Source organism: Elephas maximus, chromosome 4 (genome assembly GCF_024166365.1).
Source record: "Elephas maximus indicus isolate mEleMax1 chromosome 4, mEleMax1 primary haplotype, whole genome shotgun sequence".
In the NCBI taxonomy this organism is placed as follows: Eukaryota; Metazoa; Chordata; class Mammalia; order Proboscidea; family Elephantidae; genus Elephas; species Elephas maximus.
The window spans coordinates 52,931,009-52,951,990 of NC_064822.1; the positions used below are offsets into that span (position 1 = coordinate 52,931,009).

The 20,982-nt window shown below is 39.0% G+C and overlaps 1 protein-coding gene across 4 annotated transcripts in view; it reads right to left on the reverse strand.

Annotated features, from left to right (window-relative positions):
- The window catches only part of FBH1 (F-box DNA helicase 1), a 74,808-nt gene that overhangs the window by 20,662 nt on the left and 33,164 nt on the right, over positions 1–20,982 (reverse strand). For all 4 annotated transcript variants that reach the window (XM_049882050.1, XM_049882047.1, XM_049882049.1 and 1 more), the window contains 6 exons: positions 8,341–8,440; positions 8,126–8,247; positions 6,215–6,290; positions 5,388–5,585; positions 4,751–4,876; positions 2,932–3,038 (listed from right to left, as the gene is read on the reverse strand). In XM_049882050.1, coding sequence (XP_049738007.1) covers positions 2,932–3,038; positions 4,751–4,876; positions 5,388–5,585; positions 6,215–6,290; positions 8,126–8,247; positions 8,341–8,440 — 729 coding nt within the window. The remainder of the gene's footprint in view (positions 1–2,931; positions 3,039–4,750; positions 4,877–5,387; positions 5,586–6,214; positions 6,291–8,125; positions 8,248–8,340; positions 8,441–20,982) is intronic.

Consider the following 20,982-nt stretch of genomic DNA (forward strand, 5'->3'; position numbering starts at 1 on the left):
CACGGTCAACACTTATGGAAGGAGCAGTCAAGAAATCAAAAGATGCATTGCACTGGGCAAATCTGCTGCAAAGGACCTCTTTAAAATGTTGAAAGGCAAAGATGTCACCTTGAAGACTAGGGTGCGCCTGACCGAAGCCGTGGTATTTTCAATCGCATCATATGCATGTGAAAGCTGGACAATGAATAAGGAAGACTGAAGAAGTGATACCTTTGAATTGTGGTGCTGGCAAAGAATACTGAATATACCATGGACTACCAAAAGAATGAACAAATTTGTCCTGGAAGAAGTACAACCACAATGCTCCTTAGAAGTAAGGATGGCGAGACTGCATCTTACATACTTTGGACACGTTGTCAGGAGGGATCAGTCCCTGGCAAAGGACATCACGCTTGGTAAAGTACAGGGTCAGGGGAAAAGAAGATGAAAGGTGGACTGACACAATGGCTGCAACAATGGACTCAATCATAACAACGATTTTAAGGATGGCGCAGGACTGCAAAGTGTCTCATTCTGTTGTGCGTAGGGTCGCTGTGAGTCGGAACTGACCCAACGGCACCTAACAACAGGTGTACAGGAAGGCACATATGAGTACATGGGTGTCCATGTATAGGTGTATCTGTAGGCATATGTATTACATGTTTGTGTGTGCTGCATATATACTCATATATATAATAAAACACATGGGGGCACAGTTACAGATACTTCCTGGACATAACCAAACAACTCATGGGATTGGTTTGCTGTGTTCAAAAGCTTGGGACCATAGTCTCGTAGGACAACTCAGTCAACTGGCATAACATAGTCCATAAAGATAATGTTCTATATCCTAGTTTGGTGAATAGTATCTGGGAACCTAAAAGCTTACGAGCGGCCATCTAAGACACAACTATTGGTTCTCTACTTGTCTGGAGCAAAAGAGAATGAAGGAAACCAAAGACTCATAGAACAAACTAGTCCACAGAACTACCAGCCCATATGAACCACGGCCTCTTCTACCCTGAGGCCAGGACTAGATGGTGCCTGGCTACCACTACCTTCTGTTCTGACCAGAGCTTCAAACTGTTTCATTTCAGTTAAAACCTCTGCTAAGAATTTACATTTCTACCCCAGACATACTGAATCAGAATCTATATTTTAACAAGATCCTCAGGTGATTCTTAAGACTATTTGTACATGAAAACTACTATTCTGCTTAACTTCCTGGGATACTGGCTTGGAGATTAAGAAAAGTCACATTTATCTCAAACCAGAAGTCAACAAACCCCAGCTGGTAGGCCAAATCCAGTACAGTGCCTGTTTTCATAAATTAAGTTTTATCGGAACACAGCATGCTCATTTGTTTACATATTGTCTGTGACTGTTTCCTGTTACAACAACAGAGTTAAGTAATTGCAACAGAGACCAGATGGCCTACAAAGCCTAAAATATTTACTATCGGTCCTTTACTGACAAAGTTTGTTGACCCCTGCTCTAAACCATCTCTTGAACCTTCAGTGGGTGATTCAGGTGCAAGGTAACCAGTCTTTCTTACACAAGAGACTCCACCATTGTGATGGGTCATATAGAGCATTTATTTGTAGCTTCTTCCTTTTTAACCCTAATATTATCTTCCTCAAAAATGCAAACAGAAACGTATTTGTTTAAACAAACTCAGTGTTTGTTCCTTTGTCTAAAATGTGGAGCCTATGAGGGCACGGAATTTCTGTTGCCTAGCATTATACCCCCAGTGCCTAGAAAGTACTCAATAAATGTTCAATTTTGACTACCAGGGTTCTGTCTTAGCACCACTTAACAACTTTGAGACTCTAGCCACCATTTACTAAAACAGAGGTACTACCCTTCCCACAAGGTGTGAAGCCGTTAGCTACAATGCTTAGACTCTACAGCTTCTAGTATTTCTCAATTCCCTGAGAGAACAGGACAAGACGGCACTCTGAATAAATCATCCTGCTAGACAAAACTGTTTGTTTTGGAGATAGCTAAAGAATAAAGGTGTATTTATATTAACTTTTATATTTAAGTTTTAGGTTTCAGGCATAAGCATTTTTGGCTCAGGGAAAGATGGACTAAATAGTAATATTAGCTCAAATCTCTGTTCTAGTTTCCAATAGGGTTGAAAAGACTAAATAGTTTCTACTCTAGCTAGCCTGTGAAAAGCAGAAAAGATACAAGTACGTAAAGAGAGGAGGGGAAACACTTGGTTTGTGAAGGGTAAAGAGTGAGGGTTGACTAAGCTCACTTTTCTGCATGTTAGCTAGTGACAAGAGGCCAGGGGACTAAACACTTATTCTTCCCTGCAAGGACATATGCCTTCAGAGAAGCCTATTGGTGGTGGCAGCTGCCATTTCTAAAGGGTCTAGGGCATGGGAGGGAAGAATTTTAGGCATAGAAAACATTCTTGCCTTTTTTCCCCCCAAGGATGTTGAGAATTAACTAAGCAAGGGAAAAATGAAGCAATACATGAACACGGTTGATGTTTAAAAAAAAAAAAAACTTTTAAAATAAAATTTGAAAAGAACCCACGTCTTGTTTGTTTGGTTGGAATACTTCTTGCACTAACAACTGGCCTCTGTACATACAGGAGCTGTACTCCAGCTCCTGACCTAAAGGCTTTTGAATGCCTACGGGGTGATCCCTTATTCAAACTAAGCCAAATTCAAACATGGTTAAATTAACTCAGGCTACCCATGTCTCGGAGCCCTGGTGGCACAGTGGTTAAAGTGCTTGGCTGTTAACCTGTCAGCAGTTCGAACCCACTAGAGGCTTCACAGGGAAAAAATAGGTGGCAGTCTATTTCCGTAAAGATCACAGCCTAGGAAACCCTATAGAGCCGTTCTACTCTGTCCTTATAGGATCGCTACGGTCGAAATTGACTTCACGGCAGTGGATTTTTTTTTTTTTTTTTTTTTTGGTATCCATGTCTCTTACCCCAGCCAAAGTCAAAATGTTTTCCAATGATTTGGTCATGATGAGGCGCTTCTTGGCACGAGTCACTGCAACATACAGTAAATTCCATTCATCCTCAGAAAATGACTCTAAAGAAAGGAAAGGAAAAATACATATAACGTCAAAAGACTGCTGATAAAAATTTACGTTCTTATCTGAATGTTTACTACCCTTCACCCTTCCCCACCAAAAAACATCCCCTCACAATTTGCTGGCAGTATACACAAACTTTTCCTATACACACCAACTCCAAAAGCCTGACAGGCTAATGGTAGAGTACACTGAGTTTTATTTAGTCCTACTATAGGTAATCCTGGAAGTTTGTTCGTTATTCAACACATGTGATATACCAAGTAAATATGTACATTCATTATCTCAGTTATCCTCACGACAATCCTGTAAGCCTAATAAGGAAACTAAGATGGTAAATCACTTAAACAAACAAGGCCATAGTTTATCAAGTGTCCACGATTTGAACCCAAGTCTGGCATCGCTGTTAGGTGCTATCAAGTTGATTCCAACTCATGGCGACTCATGTGTGCCGAGTAGAACCGCTCTATAGGGTTTTTTCAAGGCTATGACCTTTCAGAAGCAGATCGCCAGGCCCGTCTTCCGAGGTGGGTCTGGGTGGGTGTGAACTGCCAGTCTTTCTGCTAGTAACCCTTCTGTTGGTAGTCGACTGCTTAAGCATTTGCACCATCCAGTCTACTCCTGTCCAAAGTCCACGTTCTTTCCATTTCATTATGCTGTCTCTCTGGTACTACCTAGTCCAATCTGGAAATGTCTTGTGTTGTCATGGGACAACCAGGGAAGAAAAGTAAATTTACAAGTCTTTACTGCCTTACACCTCTCCTCTCATTCATAATACTTAGCACAGAGATATTCAATAAAAAGCACTGGCCTATAAATATACTAAAAGCCATCAACTTGTACACGTTAAATGAGTAAATTTGTATAGTATGTGAATTATAACTAATAAAGCTGTTACCAAAAAAAATTATGTAAACATGTAATGACCAGTGGGCGGGGGGGCGGGTTAGAAATTAAATAAACTTCAAAAAAGTAAACCAGTTAATCTCTCTCTCTCTCTGGCCACCTCCTGTCCCCATTCTACTCCAATTTACACTCAGTATCATGTCTTTCCCTCATTTTGAGTATATTTAGCCAAGATAAGGAATTTTTAGTATTTATGTTTTTGGCATTCCAATGTATGCTATGCCCCAAAATTTTTAATCCATGGTTAATAGAGAGTTCTTGTTTGTTTGTTTCTAGGGAAACTTTAAATGAGTTTATTCTAACATTTAAAACCAAAACAACAACTCTGATACTTAGAGTTTAAGAACTAGCCTTGAGTATAAATTTACAAAAAAGCAAACAAATGATAGAGTACTCACTATTTCACCTTTTATGATTTTCTGATCTCTTTATTAAAAAGAGGGCAGATTAAAGAAAAAAGGATCTTGGTGAGAAACTACATAAAACTTTCAAGCTTTTATGAGGCTAAGTCACCTGGTGTCTGATGGTAAAGCACTCAAAGCTGAAGAGAAATGCCTGTAAGTAGCCACAAAAAGCATAACCTCCCTACAAACAAACAGCCCTTAGAGAGGTGGACCTTGTGAAGGTTTGGTTTTTCTAAAAACCACAGTATAAGAACTAAGAGTTAGGACTAGGAGGTGTTTTTTTCTTCTAGAGGGGTCATACCAGGAGGCCACACCATCCAACAGAAAGTAAGGCAGTCAAGAGGAAGCATCCCCATGAACTTTTAATGGCTTAAACAGAAGAGTGTAACCAATCTCCTTACCAACTCTGAAGTGGGGGAGCTGTGCGAGATTATGCCTGGCACAAGGCACTTTCACAAAATCATCCAAGACATGCACTGTATCAAACTCCAATCCCTTGGCTTTGTGCACAGTGCCCAAAATGTACTCTAGAATTAAAACACAGCCGTTAGATGGAGACTTGACAGGGAAGGAAAAAAGGGGGGAAGGGGGGAACTATATGCTTTCTAATATACTCTTAAAACCCTAACTACATTTTCTTGCCTATGTGTAGCCTTGGGAAAAAAAATGAAACCACAATCAAAAATAAATACATTAATAAATGAGAAAAGTAGAAAATTAGCTGCAGGAGAAGTAGTACGTCTCAGAATACCATTCCAGAGCTCTAAGTGACTATCCACCTCCTGTATTTTACAGATAAAGGGACAAAGGCCCAGAAGAGGTTGAGTTGCTTGTCCACAGTTACACGATGGTTACATTCAGGTTAGAAAACCCTGCTCTACCGGCTTGGAAGTAGAACAGAAGTAAAGAGCCCCTAATGAATGACAACTTCAATCCCCTTTCTCTTAATGCCAATAACTGGTATTTCATGCAGGCAAGAAGCATCTGAAGAACATGTGTTCCTTCTCCTGGTGGGAATTTAAGAACTGTTTTCCTTACCTGCAAAGTCCAAATCTTCTATATGGCATCTTCCTATCCTTTCCACCAGTTCTGGAATCCTTATATTATACTTTTCAACCACGGCAATCTTGGCTTCAAGCTCCTTATCCTCGGCAGCAATCACATACCTCTTCAAACCACTAAAGCCTTCTTTGTGTACCCATCTTCTAATAAATTTGTCTTTAATAATGAGGTTTTCTAAGGAGAATGCATAACAGGTTAACATGATATAAGCTGCACTAAAATACAGTGGCAACAGCTACACATTTACAACCAACAACATAGTAGATCAATGGCTTTAAAGCTGGGAAATCCAGGTTCTAGTCCTGACTACATCACTAAATTTGCTGTGTGTTCCTGGGCAAGTCAGTGAAATTACCTGTGCTTTAGCCTCTCCATCTCTAAACTGAGGATAAAGAACCCTACCCTTGAGCTCCATACCTACTTCACAGGGATCTAAAATAGCGCTGTAACTGTGAAAAGAAAAGCACTATAGAAATGTTAGAAATTATAATTTGGGGCTCATGCAGAAGATTCTGTGTGTAAAGCTGCCCAGGCAGACAGAAAGATGATGGTGAAGACAGCATAAGGGATCAGGGTTAAAAGAAACTTAGACTTCTAACAGAAGGATCCAGAAAGAGCTGCAAGTATCTCTGAAAACGGGAGGCCTCAGGCATCCCACTCTTCATGGGAAAAGAGCAACAACACTAGTTCTACCCTTCTCCGGAAGGAAATTAAGAACACTGACCGAGAATGGCCCACTCTTTTCCCGTCCCTTGCCATTTGAGTGCTTCCTTCCACTGCACCAAGGCCAGCAGGGTACTCACGTTTCTTCCGTTCTTCCTCTGGCTGAAGAAGGATCCAAATATCAATGATTCTGTCCAATCCAAATGATTTAATCCCCTGAAAGAGTTTTTTGGTGGGATTTTTGTTTTTTTGTTTTTGTTTTTTGCTTTGTTTTGTTGTTTGTCTGCTTTTGTTTTAACAAAACAAAGTAAATGTACAGATGGGAATTTGAAATGAGATGATTTCTTGGAAACAGATCTCATATCATACCCAAAGCATAAAGACAGTAAGCAGGACACTTGATCAAGCACAAAGTACTCAGCTATAATGCCACCTGAAACTCAGCATCATCAAATTCTACGCTTTGGCTGCTACCTCAAACTCTTCCTATGTTTTCAAAAAAACTAGCTGTACTCTGTTTTTTCATTAATAAAGGGGCAATTTAAATCTACCTTCCAGGAATATAAAAAGACTGTAATGAAGAATACAAATGGTACCTGGGTATAAAGTACTGAGTATGAATACTCACCATGGTTTCTTCTGAGGGAAGAACTACAGACTATCTTTAGATCCCAATTATTGTACATTTTAAAAGGTAACTCCTGGTGAGAGAGCTAACTATACCACAGTTTAACCCAATTCTACCCAAGGAGTGTCTGCTGAGCACTGTGTGCTCCAGCGCTAGGACAGAGTGAAGCACTAACACAAAAGAAAGAGACAACAAGGGCCCCATCCACTGAGAAGAGAAACGTAAAACATCAATAAAAAACAGAGACCAAAATAAGACAGTATGCATTATAATTCGAAACCAGATGTAATCAAGTACAACAATACATATTACAGGCGATAAATGGATGTATGAGAGGGGAAGAGAACTTACTTTTCATTATGCCCAACATGGATAATATTCCAAAAGTACCGTTTTCTTAAAATGAAAAGCTAAATTATGCTATAGTCACTGGATGAAATATTGTAAAGTCATCAAAGTAGGAATGTGAAAGAAAATATGCTATGTGCTGAGTGAAAAATAGCATACATTTTTATGTACACTACAATTATAATTATACAACGTATACATCCACAAGGAGAAAGACAAAAAATTAGGAAAAATAAAAATTATTATACAAAATACTGAGATTACGGGTGATTTTTTCTCTTCCCTTCAGTTCCCAAAATTTCTATAATATGGCTATATAATCTTTATAAATAAAAAAGAGAAAAATTACAACACCTTTTGGTTATGATTCACTTACTATATTTATTGAGTGCCTAGCACATAGTAGGCCCTCAAAAATATTTTTTCACTGACTTGATTTGTAAACTTTCACTTAAAGCACAATAAAAATTATTAAAAATATTTTTTCATAAATGAATGAATGAATATACTTTAGTCATACCACATTGCTTCAAAGAGTTAAAAATGCCATACGCGTATCAGTTAATCCTCCTAACTTCCCCATGAAACAGGTAAAGAAAAGGCATTATTTTATCTTAGAGAAGGAGAGAATGAGGCACACAGAAGTTGTGACTTGCTCCAAGCCACACAAAGTTAGTGACAGAACCAGAGCTAGAAGCCAGGTGTTCAAACTCAATCACCAGAGAACATTAGTGCTTCTCAGCGTGTTGTTACCTCAGTTGTTCTTAGAACAATGAACAACACACAACCAGAAAAACTTCAGGTAGAAACCCAATAACCAGCAGCCTCATTCATATAGTGAAAGATAATTTTTAAAGAGTGAGAGATAGGATCCTCCTTTGTTATTGCCCTGACTTTATAGCATAATTAGAAAAGCCAGGGATAAAGATTTCAGTCACAGCTCAGCCTAGTGAAAACGGTCAAAAACACAAATGCTTTCTTACATAATAATGCTAATTAAGTTGAATGTTTTGACTGGATATGCCCATCTGCAAAGTTTCTGTACATGAAGCAGTCAACAGAAATTTACTCTTACCCCAATCAAATGTATCTTTGAAGGCACTTCTCCTTCAGTCACCCGCACAGCCTCATCAAACACATTGGCATTTGTCCGGGACAACAGGGCCACTTGCCCCTTTGTATCGCCTCTAATGCCACCTTTTGGGAGAGAGCACAAACTCTATGACAAATCAAAATAAGTGGAAAACAAAATTTTGTAACAAATAAAAGCACAGCAACTGAAAGACTTACTCTGATTGTATCCTCCAACCAAAGTCTTCTTCCTTACTCTCTTGCAGACATCCAAGATAGTAGCTCCCACATAAGCTATTTCCACACCAAATCTAAAACTCTATTGCAAAACAACAAAACAAAAGGAGTCAGCAACCCTCCCTGATGTATGTTAGCACATTTCTATCACTGCCAAGGCCAGGCCTTGCTAAACCCAACTAGTTACTCCTGGCTAACTCTACAAGGAAAGGGTATTTGGAAATTCCAACTGTAAAACCACTTGTTCCTAAACACGAGCTTGGTAATCAAAAAATCAATGGTCTTATCTCAGTCCAACAAGTCTTGCATTAATCAAAAAAACACAAAACAATAAATGTTGCAGAGGTTGTGGAGAGACTGGAACACTTAAACACTGCTGGTGGGAATGTAAAATGGCACGACCACTTTGGAAATCGATTTGGCATTTCCTTAAAAAGCTAGAAATAGAACTACCATATGATCCAGCAATCCCACTCCTTGGACTATATCCTAGAGAAATAAGAGCCTTTACACGAACAGATATATGCACACCCACGTTCACTGCAGCACTGTTTATAATAGCAAAAGATGGAATCAACCAAGGTACTCATCAACAGATGAATGGATAAATAAATTATGGTATATTCACACAATGGAATACTACACATCGATAAAGAATACTGATGAATCTGTGAAACATTTCGTAACATGGAGGAATCTGGAAGGTATTATGCTGAGTGAAATTAGTCAGCTGCAAAAGGACAAATATTGTATAAGACCACTATTATAAGAACTCGAGAAATAGTTTTAACAGAGAAGAAAATATTCTTTGATGGTTACGAGGGGGGAGGGAAGGAGGGAGGGAGAGGGATATCCACTAATTAGATAGTAGATAGGAACTATTTCAGGTGAAGGGAAAGACAACACACAGTACAGGAGAGGTCAGCACAACTGGACTAAACCAGAAGCAAAGAAGTTTCCTGAATAAACTGAACACTTCAAAGGCCAGTGTAGCAGGGGTGGGCGTTTGGGGACCATGGTTTCAAGGGACATCTAAGTCAACTGGCATAATAAAATCTATTAATAAAACATTCTGCATCCCACTTTGGAGAGTGGCATCTGGGGTCTTAAACGTTAGCAAGTGGCCAGCTAAGACTCATCAATTGGTCTCAACCTACCTGGACCAAAGGAGAATGAAGAATACCAAAGATATAAGGTAATTACAAGCCCAAGAGACAGAGAGGGCCACATAAACCAGAGACTACACCAGCCTGAGACCAGAAGAACTAGATGGTGTCCAACTACAACCGATGACTGCCCTAACGGAGAACCCCTGAGGGAGCAGAAGAACAGTAGAATGCAGACCCCAAATTCTCACAAAAAGACCAGACTTAACGGTCTGACTGAGACTAGAAGCACCCTGGTGGTCATGTTGCCCAGATATTCCGTTAGCCCAAGACAGGAACCATTCCCAAAGCCAATTTTTCAGACAGGGATTGGAGTGGACTGTGGGATAGAAAGTGATACTGGTGAAGAATGAGCTTCTTGGATCAAGTAGGCACATGAGACTATGTTGGCATCTTCTGTCTACAGGGGAGATGAGAAGGCAGAAGGGGTCAGAAGCTGGCCGAGTGGACACGAAAAGAGAGAGTGGAGGGAAGAAGCATCCTGTTTCATTAGGGGGAGAGCAATTAGGAGTATACAGCAAGGTGCACATAAATTTTTGTATGAGAGACTGACTTGATTTGTAAACTTTCACTTAAAGCACAATAAAAATTAAAAAATAAAAATTACTGGTCCTTATTCCCAGATGTTAAAAATAGCATTTTCTATCGTGAAACCTCTAAGAGCCCTGGTGGCATAGTGGTTAAAGTGCTTGGCTGCTAATTAAAAGGTCGGTGATTTGAACCCACCAGCTACTCCACAGAAGAAAGATGTGGCACTCTGCTTCCACAAAGATTACAACCTTGGAAACCCTATGGGGCAGTTCTCCTCTGTCCTATCCAGTCGCTATGAGAATCAACTCTACAGCAATGGGATCATGAAATTTCAGGTAATTTTTGTTTACCCCTTACCCCCAAATCCAAATTTTGATAATTTTACCATTATAACGTTTATAACCATCTTTTTCTATCACTGCTACCAGCTTAGCTCAAAAACTCAAACTTCGTTACGAACCTACGTGGTCTCTTTACCTCCACTCTACTGCCCCTGTCAAATGATTCTCAATACCTCTGCCAAATGAATCATTCCCACTTAAGACATCCGCTAGCCATAAAGAATGAACATGCATGAAGAAAAAAGTAATGAGCTCACTTTGAAGTTCCTTCACCATGTGGATAGCCTTTATTTCCCATTACTCCTCAACACCAATAGTAAGCTTTTCTTTTAAGCAACTCTACCCATTTTTCTAAATTAAATCTTACAAAGAAGCTCAAATTATACAAAAGATTAAGAGAGAGTAGAGAGGGTTTCTCCCCTTTCCTTTGAGAGGCCTTTCAACATTAATTTTTAAAACTGCCCTACATAAACCAGCCACAAGTATGGCTGTTATTCCCTGAGCCTTTTTATTTCCTTCTGCCTTGGCTAGAAGTCCTTTTCCCCTATCAAAATAATTTTCTACCCTTCAAAATTCAGCCCCAGTCCTGACTTCCTTAATCACTCCAGCTGGAAAGATACTGCTCTTCCCCAAACTCATGGTATTTATTATTTTCTCCATGTATTCATAACTTACGGTAATCGAATATTAGGTGCTTTGATGATACGATCACCAAAGTCCAAGGAAAACTAGGCCTTCAAAAAACAGCGCTTTATTGCTATAAAACTATTCCGAGTGGACTACAACCCAAAGTATACAATAAATATTCATGAGTCCATACTGATATTAAATGATTGAATAAATAAATGGGGAAAAGAGACAAATCTCCCTTGTAGAAGAATTCCAAATAATTTATGTAGATACTCCACCCTCAAGAAGAAGGCCACAAATCCCCATTCCTTAAGTGTGGGCTTAGTATAGTGACGTCCTTCCAAAGAGCAGGATATGGACAAAGGGGAAAAAGTAACTTCACAGTGGAGAAACCTAACAAACACTACTTCAGCTGAGTGATCAAGGTCAACTACAACAGTCATAAATCATGTGAATAGTGTGTACTCCCCTTGATATCCTGTGATAAAAATGGCACTTTACCTCTGAGGTCTTCCCCCCAAATCACCATAACCACAATCTAATCATGAGAAAAACACCAAATAAATTTCAATAGACAAGCACCTACAAAATACTAAACCAATACTCCTTAAAACTGTCAAGGTCACCAAAATCAAGAAAAGCCTGAGAAACTGTCACAGCCAAGAAGAGCCTAAGGACACATGAAAACTAAATGTAATGTGGTATCAAGAAAAGAAACTTGAAACATCAAAGACAATAGTTAAACACTAAGGACTAAGGAACAAAGGAATTCTGTTAAGAATGTATCAATACTGGAGGCCTTACTTTACCGGATTTTAGAACCTATTATACCGCCACGGTAGTCAAAACAGCCTGGTACTGGTACAACAACAGATACATGGACCAATGGAACAGAATTCAGAATCCAGACATAAATCCATCCACCTACAGGCAGTTGATATTTGACAAAGGCCCCGAAACAGTTCAATGGGGAAAAGACAGTCTTTTTAACAAACTGTGCTGGCATAACTGGATATCCATCTGCAAAAAAATGAAACAAGACCCACACCTCCCTCCGTGCACAAAAACTAACTCAAAGTGGATCAAAGACCTAAATATAAAATCTAAAACGATAAAGATCATGGAAGAAAAAATAGGGACAATGTTAGAAGCCCTAAAACATGTATACAAAACATTATAAGGAATGTAGAAGAAAAACGAGATAACTGGGAGCTCCTAAAAATCAAACACCTATGCTCATCCAAAGCCTTCACCAAAAGAGTAAAAAGACTACCTACAGACAGGGAAAAAGTTTTTAGCTATGACATTTCTGATCGGCGCCTGATCTCTAAAATCTACACGCCACTGTGAAAACTCAACTGCAAAAAGACAAATGACCCAATTAAAAGATGGGCAAAAGATATGAATAGACACTTCACTAAAGAAGTCAGGTAGCTAACAGATATATGAGGAAATGTTCATGATCATTAGCCATTAGAGAAATGCAGATCAAAACTACAATGAGATTTCATCTCACTCCAACAAGGCTGGCATTAATAAAAAAACAAAAACAAAATAATAAATGTTGAAGAGGCTGTTGAGAGACTGGAACACTTATACACTGCTGGTGGGAATGTAAAATGGTATAACCACTTTGGAAATCAATTTGCTGCTTCCTTAAAAAGCTAGAAACAGAACTACCATACGATCCAGCAATCCCACTCCTTAGAATATATCCTAGAGAAATAAGAGCCTTTACATGAACAGATATATGCACACCGATGTTTACTGCAGCATTGTTTACAACAGCAAAAAGATGGAAGCAACCAAGGTGCCCATCAATGGATGAATGGATAAATAAATTATGGTATATTCACACAGTGGGATACAACGCATCGATAAAGAACAGTGAGGAATCTGTGAAACATTTCATAACATGGAGGAACCTGGAAGGCATTATGCTGAGTGAAATCAGTCAGTGGCAAAAGCACAAATATTGTATAAGACCACTATTATAAGAACTTGAGAAATAGTTTAAACTGAGAAGAAAACATTCTTTTGTGGTTATGAGAGGGGGGAGGGAGGGAGGGTGGGAGAGGGGCATTCAATAATTAGATAGTGTGGGTTTTTTTCTTTTAAGAACTACTTTAGGTGAAGGGAAAGACAGCACACAATAGGAGAGGTCAGCACAACTGGACTAAACCAAAAGCAAAGAAGTTTCCTGAATAAGCTGAATGCTTCGAAGGCCAGCGTAGGAGGGGCAGGGGTCTGGGGACCATAGTTTCAGGGGACATCTAAGTCAATTGGCATAATAAAATCTATTAAGAATACATTCTGCATCCCACTTTGAAGAGTGGCATCTGGGGTCTTAAATGCCAGCAAGCAGCCATCTAAGATGCATCAATGAGTCTCAACCCACCTAGAGCAAAGGAGAATGAAGAACATCAAGGACACAAGGCAATTACGAGACCGAGAGATAGAAAGGGCCACATGAACCAGAGACTACATCATCCTGAGACCAGAAGAACTAGATGGTGCCTGGCTACAACAGATGACTGCCCTGACAGGGAAAACAACACAGAACCCCTGAGGGAGCAGGAGAGCAGTGGGATGCAGACCCCAAATTCTCGTAAGACCAGACTTAATGGTCTGACTGACACCAGAGGGACCCCAGTGGTCATGGCCCCCAGACCTTCTGTTGGCCCAGGACAGGAACCATTCCTGAAGCCAACTCTTCAGACATGGATTGGACTGGACAATGGGTTGGAGAGGGATGCAGGTGAGGAATGAGCTACTTGGATCATGTGGACACTTGAGACTATGTTGGCATCTCCTGCCTGGAGGGGAGATGAGAGGGTGGGGGGGTTAGAAGCTGGTGAAATGGACATGAAAAGAGAGGGTGGAGGGACAGAGCAGGCTGTCTCATTAGGGGGAGAGTAATTGGGAGTGTGTGACAAGGTGTATATGGGCTTTTGTGTGAGAGACTGACTTGATTTGTAAACTTCCACTTAAAGCATAATAAAATTAAAAAAAAAAAAAAAGAATGTATCAATACTGGCTCATTAACTGTGGCATAGGTGCCGTAGTAATGTAAGAGGTAATGATAGGGGAAAATAGGTGGCAGGAGGAGGGTATAACAGAAAACTCTGTACAATCTTCTCAATTTTTCTGTGAACCTAAAACTGTTCTAAAAATAACCAAAAAAAACAAAACAAACCCATTGCCATCAAGTTGACTCTGACTCATAGCAACCTTATATCACAGGGCAGAACTGCTCCATAGGGTTTCCAAGGAGGGGCTGGTGGATTTGAATTGCCAACCTTCTGGTCAACAGCTGAGCTCTTAACCACTGTGCCACCAGGGCCCCGTTCTAAAAATAAAGTCTATTTATTATTATTATTTATTAAGAAAAAAAAACTATTCTGAGCTGATGCCACCCCAAATCACCAAAGGAATGGAATAAAGTCACAAAGCAGGCTACAGGACTTTCTATGACACAAAGCATACAGATTTTTGTACAAATTATATTTTTTTAATTGTGCTAAATATATATATAACAAAACATTTGCCATTTCAACACTTTTTACATGTACAATTCAGTAACATTAATTATGTTCATCATGGTGTTCAACCATCACTACAATCTCTTTCCAAACTTTTTCATCACCCTTAACAAAAACTGAGTATCACCGAAAGCAATGAGTCCCCTTCACCCTCTCTCCTGCTTCCCTCTGGTAATCACTAACAAACTCTGGTCTCTAAACACTTGACTGTTCTGGATATTTCACATAAGTGAATCACATAATATTTGTCCTTTTATGACTGACTTATTTCACTCAGCATAATGTTTTCAAGGTTCAGATTACATATTTTAAAAAGTGACACCTCATATCCTCTAGCACTGAGTTTCTTAAAAGCAATGGTTCTCAAACCTCTTGGTCTCAAGACCCTTCATACGTTTAAAATTATTGAAGCCCCCAAGGAGCTTTTATGTATATAAGTCAGATTTATCTATATTTACCATATTAGACACTAAAAATATTTTTAATTTTTAAAGTATTTCTAAATTTTTATTTAAAATTTAAAGGGAAAAATTTTCAATGACCACATTATATGAGAACACAAACATGATTTGAAACATAACTACATATTCAAAAAAAATTTAGTGAGAAGAGTAGCACCACTATACGTGTTTTGTAAATCTCTTTAATGCCTAAATTAATAGAAGACAGCTGTATTCTCATATTTATATCTCTATTCAATCTGTTATGACATTTGTTTGGGTTGAAGTATTTGAAGAAAATGCAGCCTCGCACAGATATGTAGTTGAAAGGGAGGAATGTTTACAAGCCTATTCAGTCAATCAAGAATATTATTCTTTGATATTACACCAAAACTTAACAATGGTAGTTTCTTAAAGGTTAGTTGTAATGTGGAATCTAAAACTACATCAATGAACTTTTTGTTCTCTGTTACATTAAAATCCACTGATTTAACTTAACTTTGAAATGGATTTTTTATCCATGCATATTTTGTAACAACAATGCAATAGTTACTTAGAAAATACTAGATCACTGAGTTGCAATGTTCTTCTAGACGTTGACACATTTCATAACTCAGCATAAAAAAAATAAAACTGGGGCAGGGCCAAGATGGCAGCATAGACAGAAGCTTCAGCAAGCACTCTTCCAAAAAAACCCAAAAAATAAGTGAAACGATTGTATTTATGAAACCCAGGTACCCTGAACATCAAAAGCAATGTTAGAAAACAAAATGAGGGGCAGGGGGAGGAAGAGACAGTTCAGATGCTGAGAGGAGTTACCACGCCTTAACTGCCAGGAGCCCTCAGGCACCATTCCCGGGAGCAGCGGCAGCACGCTGGTACTAGCATTCGACAGCAGTTTCCTCAGAGAGAAGCAGTCAACCACATGGCCTACTCACACCTCCAGAATCAGAGAAGAACGGTGCTCTGGTACTCTCGGCAAAAGCTAAATACTTGTGTATATTTTACTGCACTCCCGCCACCCCGCAAGCCAGCTTCAGTGGCTGATTTCCCACGGCCTGAGATAGGCCCTGTTCAGCGCCTAGAGCCACCCTCCCAGCCTTGGAGAAGAAATATATTCGCAATTGGGGGAAAAGATAATTTGCCAGCTCCACTACCTGGGGGAGCTCAGGACAGAAGCAGCTCCCAGTCCAGGCATAAACAGTCCGTGAACTTTAAGTACCTTTCCCCTCTGCATGGACCTCTATGGGCCTAAATCAGGAGAATACGCCCTTGTTGGCAGGCTACAACGGTTTCAGCTGTGCAGTGGAGAGGTGGGTGTTTGATGTTTGACATTGCTTTGCCTATTAAACAGGGTCCTCACCTACCAGCATCAGGGGCCTAAGAACTTGTGGCTCCACTCAGGTCATCAAGCCACCCAAGACAGGGGTCCAAGGGTAACTGTTACCTCTCAGCCCTTATAACCAAAAACATTGTGTGCCATGGTCTGTCTGTAGAACCTACCCACCTGTATGCTCTAGGGAACAGGGACACACTTTACTCAGAGACACTTGGGGGATGATTCTCAGCCCCGTGCCTTGTTCAGAGCATGACACCCTGCTGCAACTAGATATCAGTCCCTATACCCATCACCCCTGCCCCTCTAAGGCTGTAGGACACAGCCTGTACCACATACTTCATGATCAGCTACCTGGACACCAGAGCTGAATTCATACAAGAAAAGTGAATGGACTCCAAGACTGATATACCTGGTAACAGCTCTAGGCATCTGGGGACAGGACGTCAGAGCTCCAAAGGCGAAAAAAATCAAGCTAGCTCACTCAGCAACCTATTTGGGCATATCAAAACAAAACAAAGCAAGAAGCTATGACACAGTAAGCAAACATAAAATAAACTAACCCAATAGTCAATATCAAGTCACATAAAGAAACCGTGCATGATCGCCTCAACAAGCTCTCAAAACCAAGAATCAAGGGTTTTTCTAGATGAAAGCGCCTTCCTGGAATTACCAGAGGCAGAATACAAAAGATCAAAATACACAACCCTTCAAGACATAAGGAAGGAAATCGAGCAATACACAGAACAAGCCAAGGAACACACAGATAAAGCAGTTGAAGAAGTTAAAAAGATTTTTCAGGAACATAATGAAAAATTTAATAAGCTGAAAAAATTCAGGAACAGAGAGCAATCAGAAATCCAGAAGATTAACAATAAAATTTCAGAAGTAGACAACTCAGTACAAAGTCAGAGGTGCAGAATTGAGGAAGTGGAAGGCAGAACCTCTGAACTTGAAGATAAAGCACTTGGCACTAATATATTTGAAAAAACAAATAAAATTTTTAAAAAATGAAGACACCTTAAGAATCATGTGGGACTCTATCAAGAGAAATAACCTACGAGTGACTGCAGTACCAGAACAGGGAGGGATAACAGAATATACAGAGAGCATTCTTGAAGATTTGTTGGCAGAAAACTTCCCTGATATCATGAAAGATGAGAAGATATCTATCCAAAATGCTCATCGAACACCACATAAGGTAGATTTTAAAGTCACCAAGGCTTATTATAATCAAACTTGCCAAAACCACAGATAGAGAATTTTAAGAGCAGCTAGGGATAAACAAAAAGTCACCTACAAAGAAGAGTCAATGAGAATAAGTTCAGACTACTTGGCAGAAACCATGCAGGCAAGAAGGCAATGGGATGACTTATATAAAAAACTGCAGGAAAAAAAAACTGCCAGCCAAGAATCATATATCCAGCAAAACTGTCTTTCAAATACGAAGGTGAAATTAGAACATTTCCATATAATCAGAAGTTTAGCGAATTCATACAAACCAAACCAAAACTACAAGAAATACTAAAGGGAGTTCTTTGATTAGAAAAACAATAATATCACGTTATCAACCCAAGACTAGAACACCAGGCAATCAGATGTGAGCTCAGACAGGGAAATCACAAAAATCCAGATTAAAAAAACACTCAAAACAAGGAAACAGCGATGTTATTACGTAAAAGAAGACAACATTAAAACAATAAAGAAGGACGAAGAAATGTAGTCACAGATCTTCCATATGGAGAGAAAGACAAGGCGATACAAAGAAATAAAAATTATGTTTAAATTTAGAAAAATAGGGGTAAATAATAAGTTCACCACAAAGGAGACAAACTATCCTACACATCAAAATAAAATACAAGAAAAAAAGAGACTCAGCAGAAACAAAATCAACAACAACGAATACGAGGAAAGGACAACATATAAAGATAACCTACCCGAAACCCACTGCCCTGGAGTCAATTCCGACTTATAGCGACCCTATAGGACAGAGTAGAACTGCCCCACAGAGTTTCCAAGGAGTGCCTGGCAGGTTTGAACTGCCGACCTCTTGATTAACAGCCATAGCACTTAACCACTACGCCACCAGGGTTTCCGATAATCTACTCAGCACATAAAATTAAGGGGGAAAAAGAAACTGTAAACAACACACAAAAAAAGACATCAAAATGATACCACTAAATTCATAGTATCTACCTATCCGTAATTACGCTGAATGTAAATGGACTAAATGCACCAATAAAGAGACAGAGAGTGACAGAACGGATTAAAACACACGATCCATCTATATGCTGCCCACAAGTGACACACCTTAGAGACACAAACAAACTAAAACTCCAAAGATGGAAAAAAATATATCAAGCAAAAAGCAATCAAAAAAGAGCAGGAGTGGCAATATTAATTTCTCACAAAATAGACTTTAAAGTTAAATCTATCATAAAAAAGATAAAGAAGAACACTATATAGTGATTAAAGGAACAATATACCAAGAAGATAGAAACATATTAAATATTTACGTACCCAATAATAGGGCTGCAAGATACATAAAACAAACTCTAACAGCATGGAAAAGTAAGACAGACAGCTCCACAATAATAGTAGGAGACTTCAACACACCACTTTCAGTGAAGGACTGGACATCCAGAAAGAAGCTCAATAAAGACACAGAAGATCTAAATGCCACAATCAACCAACTTGACCTCATAAACGTATACAGAACACTCCACCCAACAGCAACCAAGCATGCTTTCTTTTCTAGTGCACATGGAACATTCTCTAGAATAGACCACATAGTAGGTCATAAAGCAAGCCTTAGCAGAATCCAAAACATTGAAATATTACAAAGCATCCTCTCTGACCATAAGGCCATAAAAGTGGAAATCAATAACAAAAAAAGCAGGGAAAAGAAATCAAACACTTGGAAACTGAACAATACTTTGCTCAAAAAAGACTGGATTATAGACGATATTAGGACGGAATAAAGAAATTCATAGAATCCAATGAGAATGAAAACACTTCCTATCAGAACCTTTGGGACACAGCAGAAGTGGTACTCAGAGGCCAATTTATATCAATAAATGCACACATACAAAAAGAAGAAAAGGGCAAAAATCAAAGAATTATCCCTACAACTTGAGCAAATAGAAAGAGAGCAACAAAAGAAACCCTCAGGTACCAGATGAAAACAATAAAACTCAGAGCAGAGCTAAATGAAATAGAAAACAAAAACTGAAACAATTAACAAGACCAAAAGCTGGTTTTTTGAAAAAAATCAACAAAATTGATAAACCATTGTCCAAACTGACAAAAGAAAAACAGGAGAGGAAGCCAATAACCCCAATAAGAAATGTGATAGACAATACTACAACAGACACAAATAAAATTAAAAGAATCCTATCAGATTACTATGAAAAACTGTACTCTAACAAATTTGAAAACCTAGAAGTGGGTGAATTCCTAGAAACACACCACCTGCCTACACTAACACAAACTGACGTAGAACAACTAAATAGACCCAAAACAAAAGAAGAGATTGAAAGGTAATCAAAAAGCTCCCAACAAAAAAAAAAGCCCTGGCCTGGATGGCTTCACGGCAGAGTTCTACCAAACTTTCAGAGAAGAGCTAACACCACTACTACTAAAGGTATTTCAGAGCATAGAAAAGGACGGAATACTACCAAACACATTCTATGAAGCCAGTATATCCCTGATACCAAAACCAGGTAAAGACACCACAAAAAAAGAAAATTACAGACCTATATCCCTCATGAACTTAGATGCAAAAAATCCTCAACAAAATTCTAGCCAACAGAATTCAACAACATATCAAAAAAATAATTCACCATGACCAAGTGGAATTCACACCAGGTGCGCAGGGATGGTTCAATATTAGAAAAACAGTTAATGTAATCCATCATATAAATAAAACAAAAGACAAGAAACACATGATTTTATCAATTGATGCAGAAAAAGCATTTGACAAAGTTCAATGCCCATTCATGATCAAAACACTCAGCAAAATAGGAATAAAAGGAAAATTCCTCAACAAAATAAAGGGCATTTATACAAAGCCAATGGCCAACACCATCCTAAATGGAGACAGCCTGAAAGCACTCCCCCTGAGATCAGGAACCAGACAAGGATGCCCTTTATCACCACTCTTATTCAACATTGTGCTGGAGGTCCTAGCCAGAGCAATTAGGCTAGATAAAGAAATACAGGGCAACCAAATCGGCAAGGAAAAAGTCAAAGTATCTCTATTTGCAGATGACATGATCTTATATACAGAAAACCCTAAGGAATCCTCAAGAAAACTACTGAAACTAATAGAAGAGTTCAGCAGAGTATCGGGATACAAGATAAACATACAAAAATCAGTTGGATTCTTCTATACCAACAAAAAGAACATCAAAGAGGAAATCACCAAATCAATACCATTTACAGTAGCCCCCAAGAAGATAAAATACTTAGGAATAAATCTTACCAGAGATGTAAAAGACTTATACAAAGAAATCTACAAAACACTTCCGCAAGAAACCAAAAGGGACCCACGTAAATAGAAAAACATACCTTGCTCATGGACAGGAAGACTTAACGTTATAAAAACATCTATTCTACCAAAAGCAATCCATACATTTA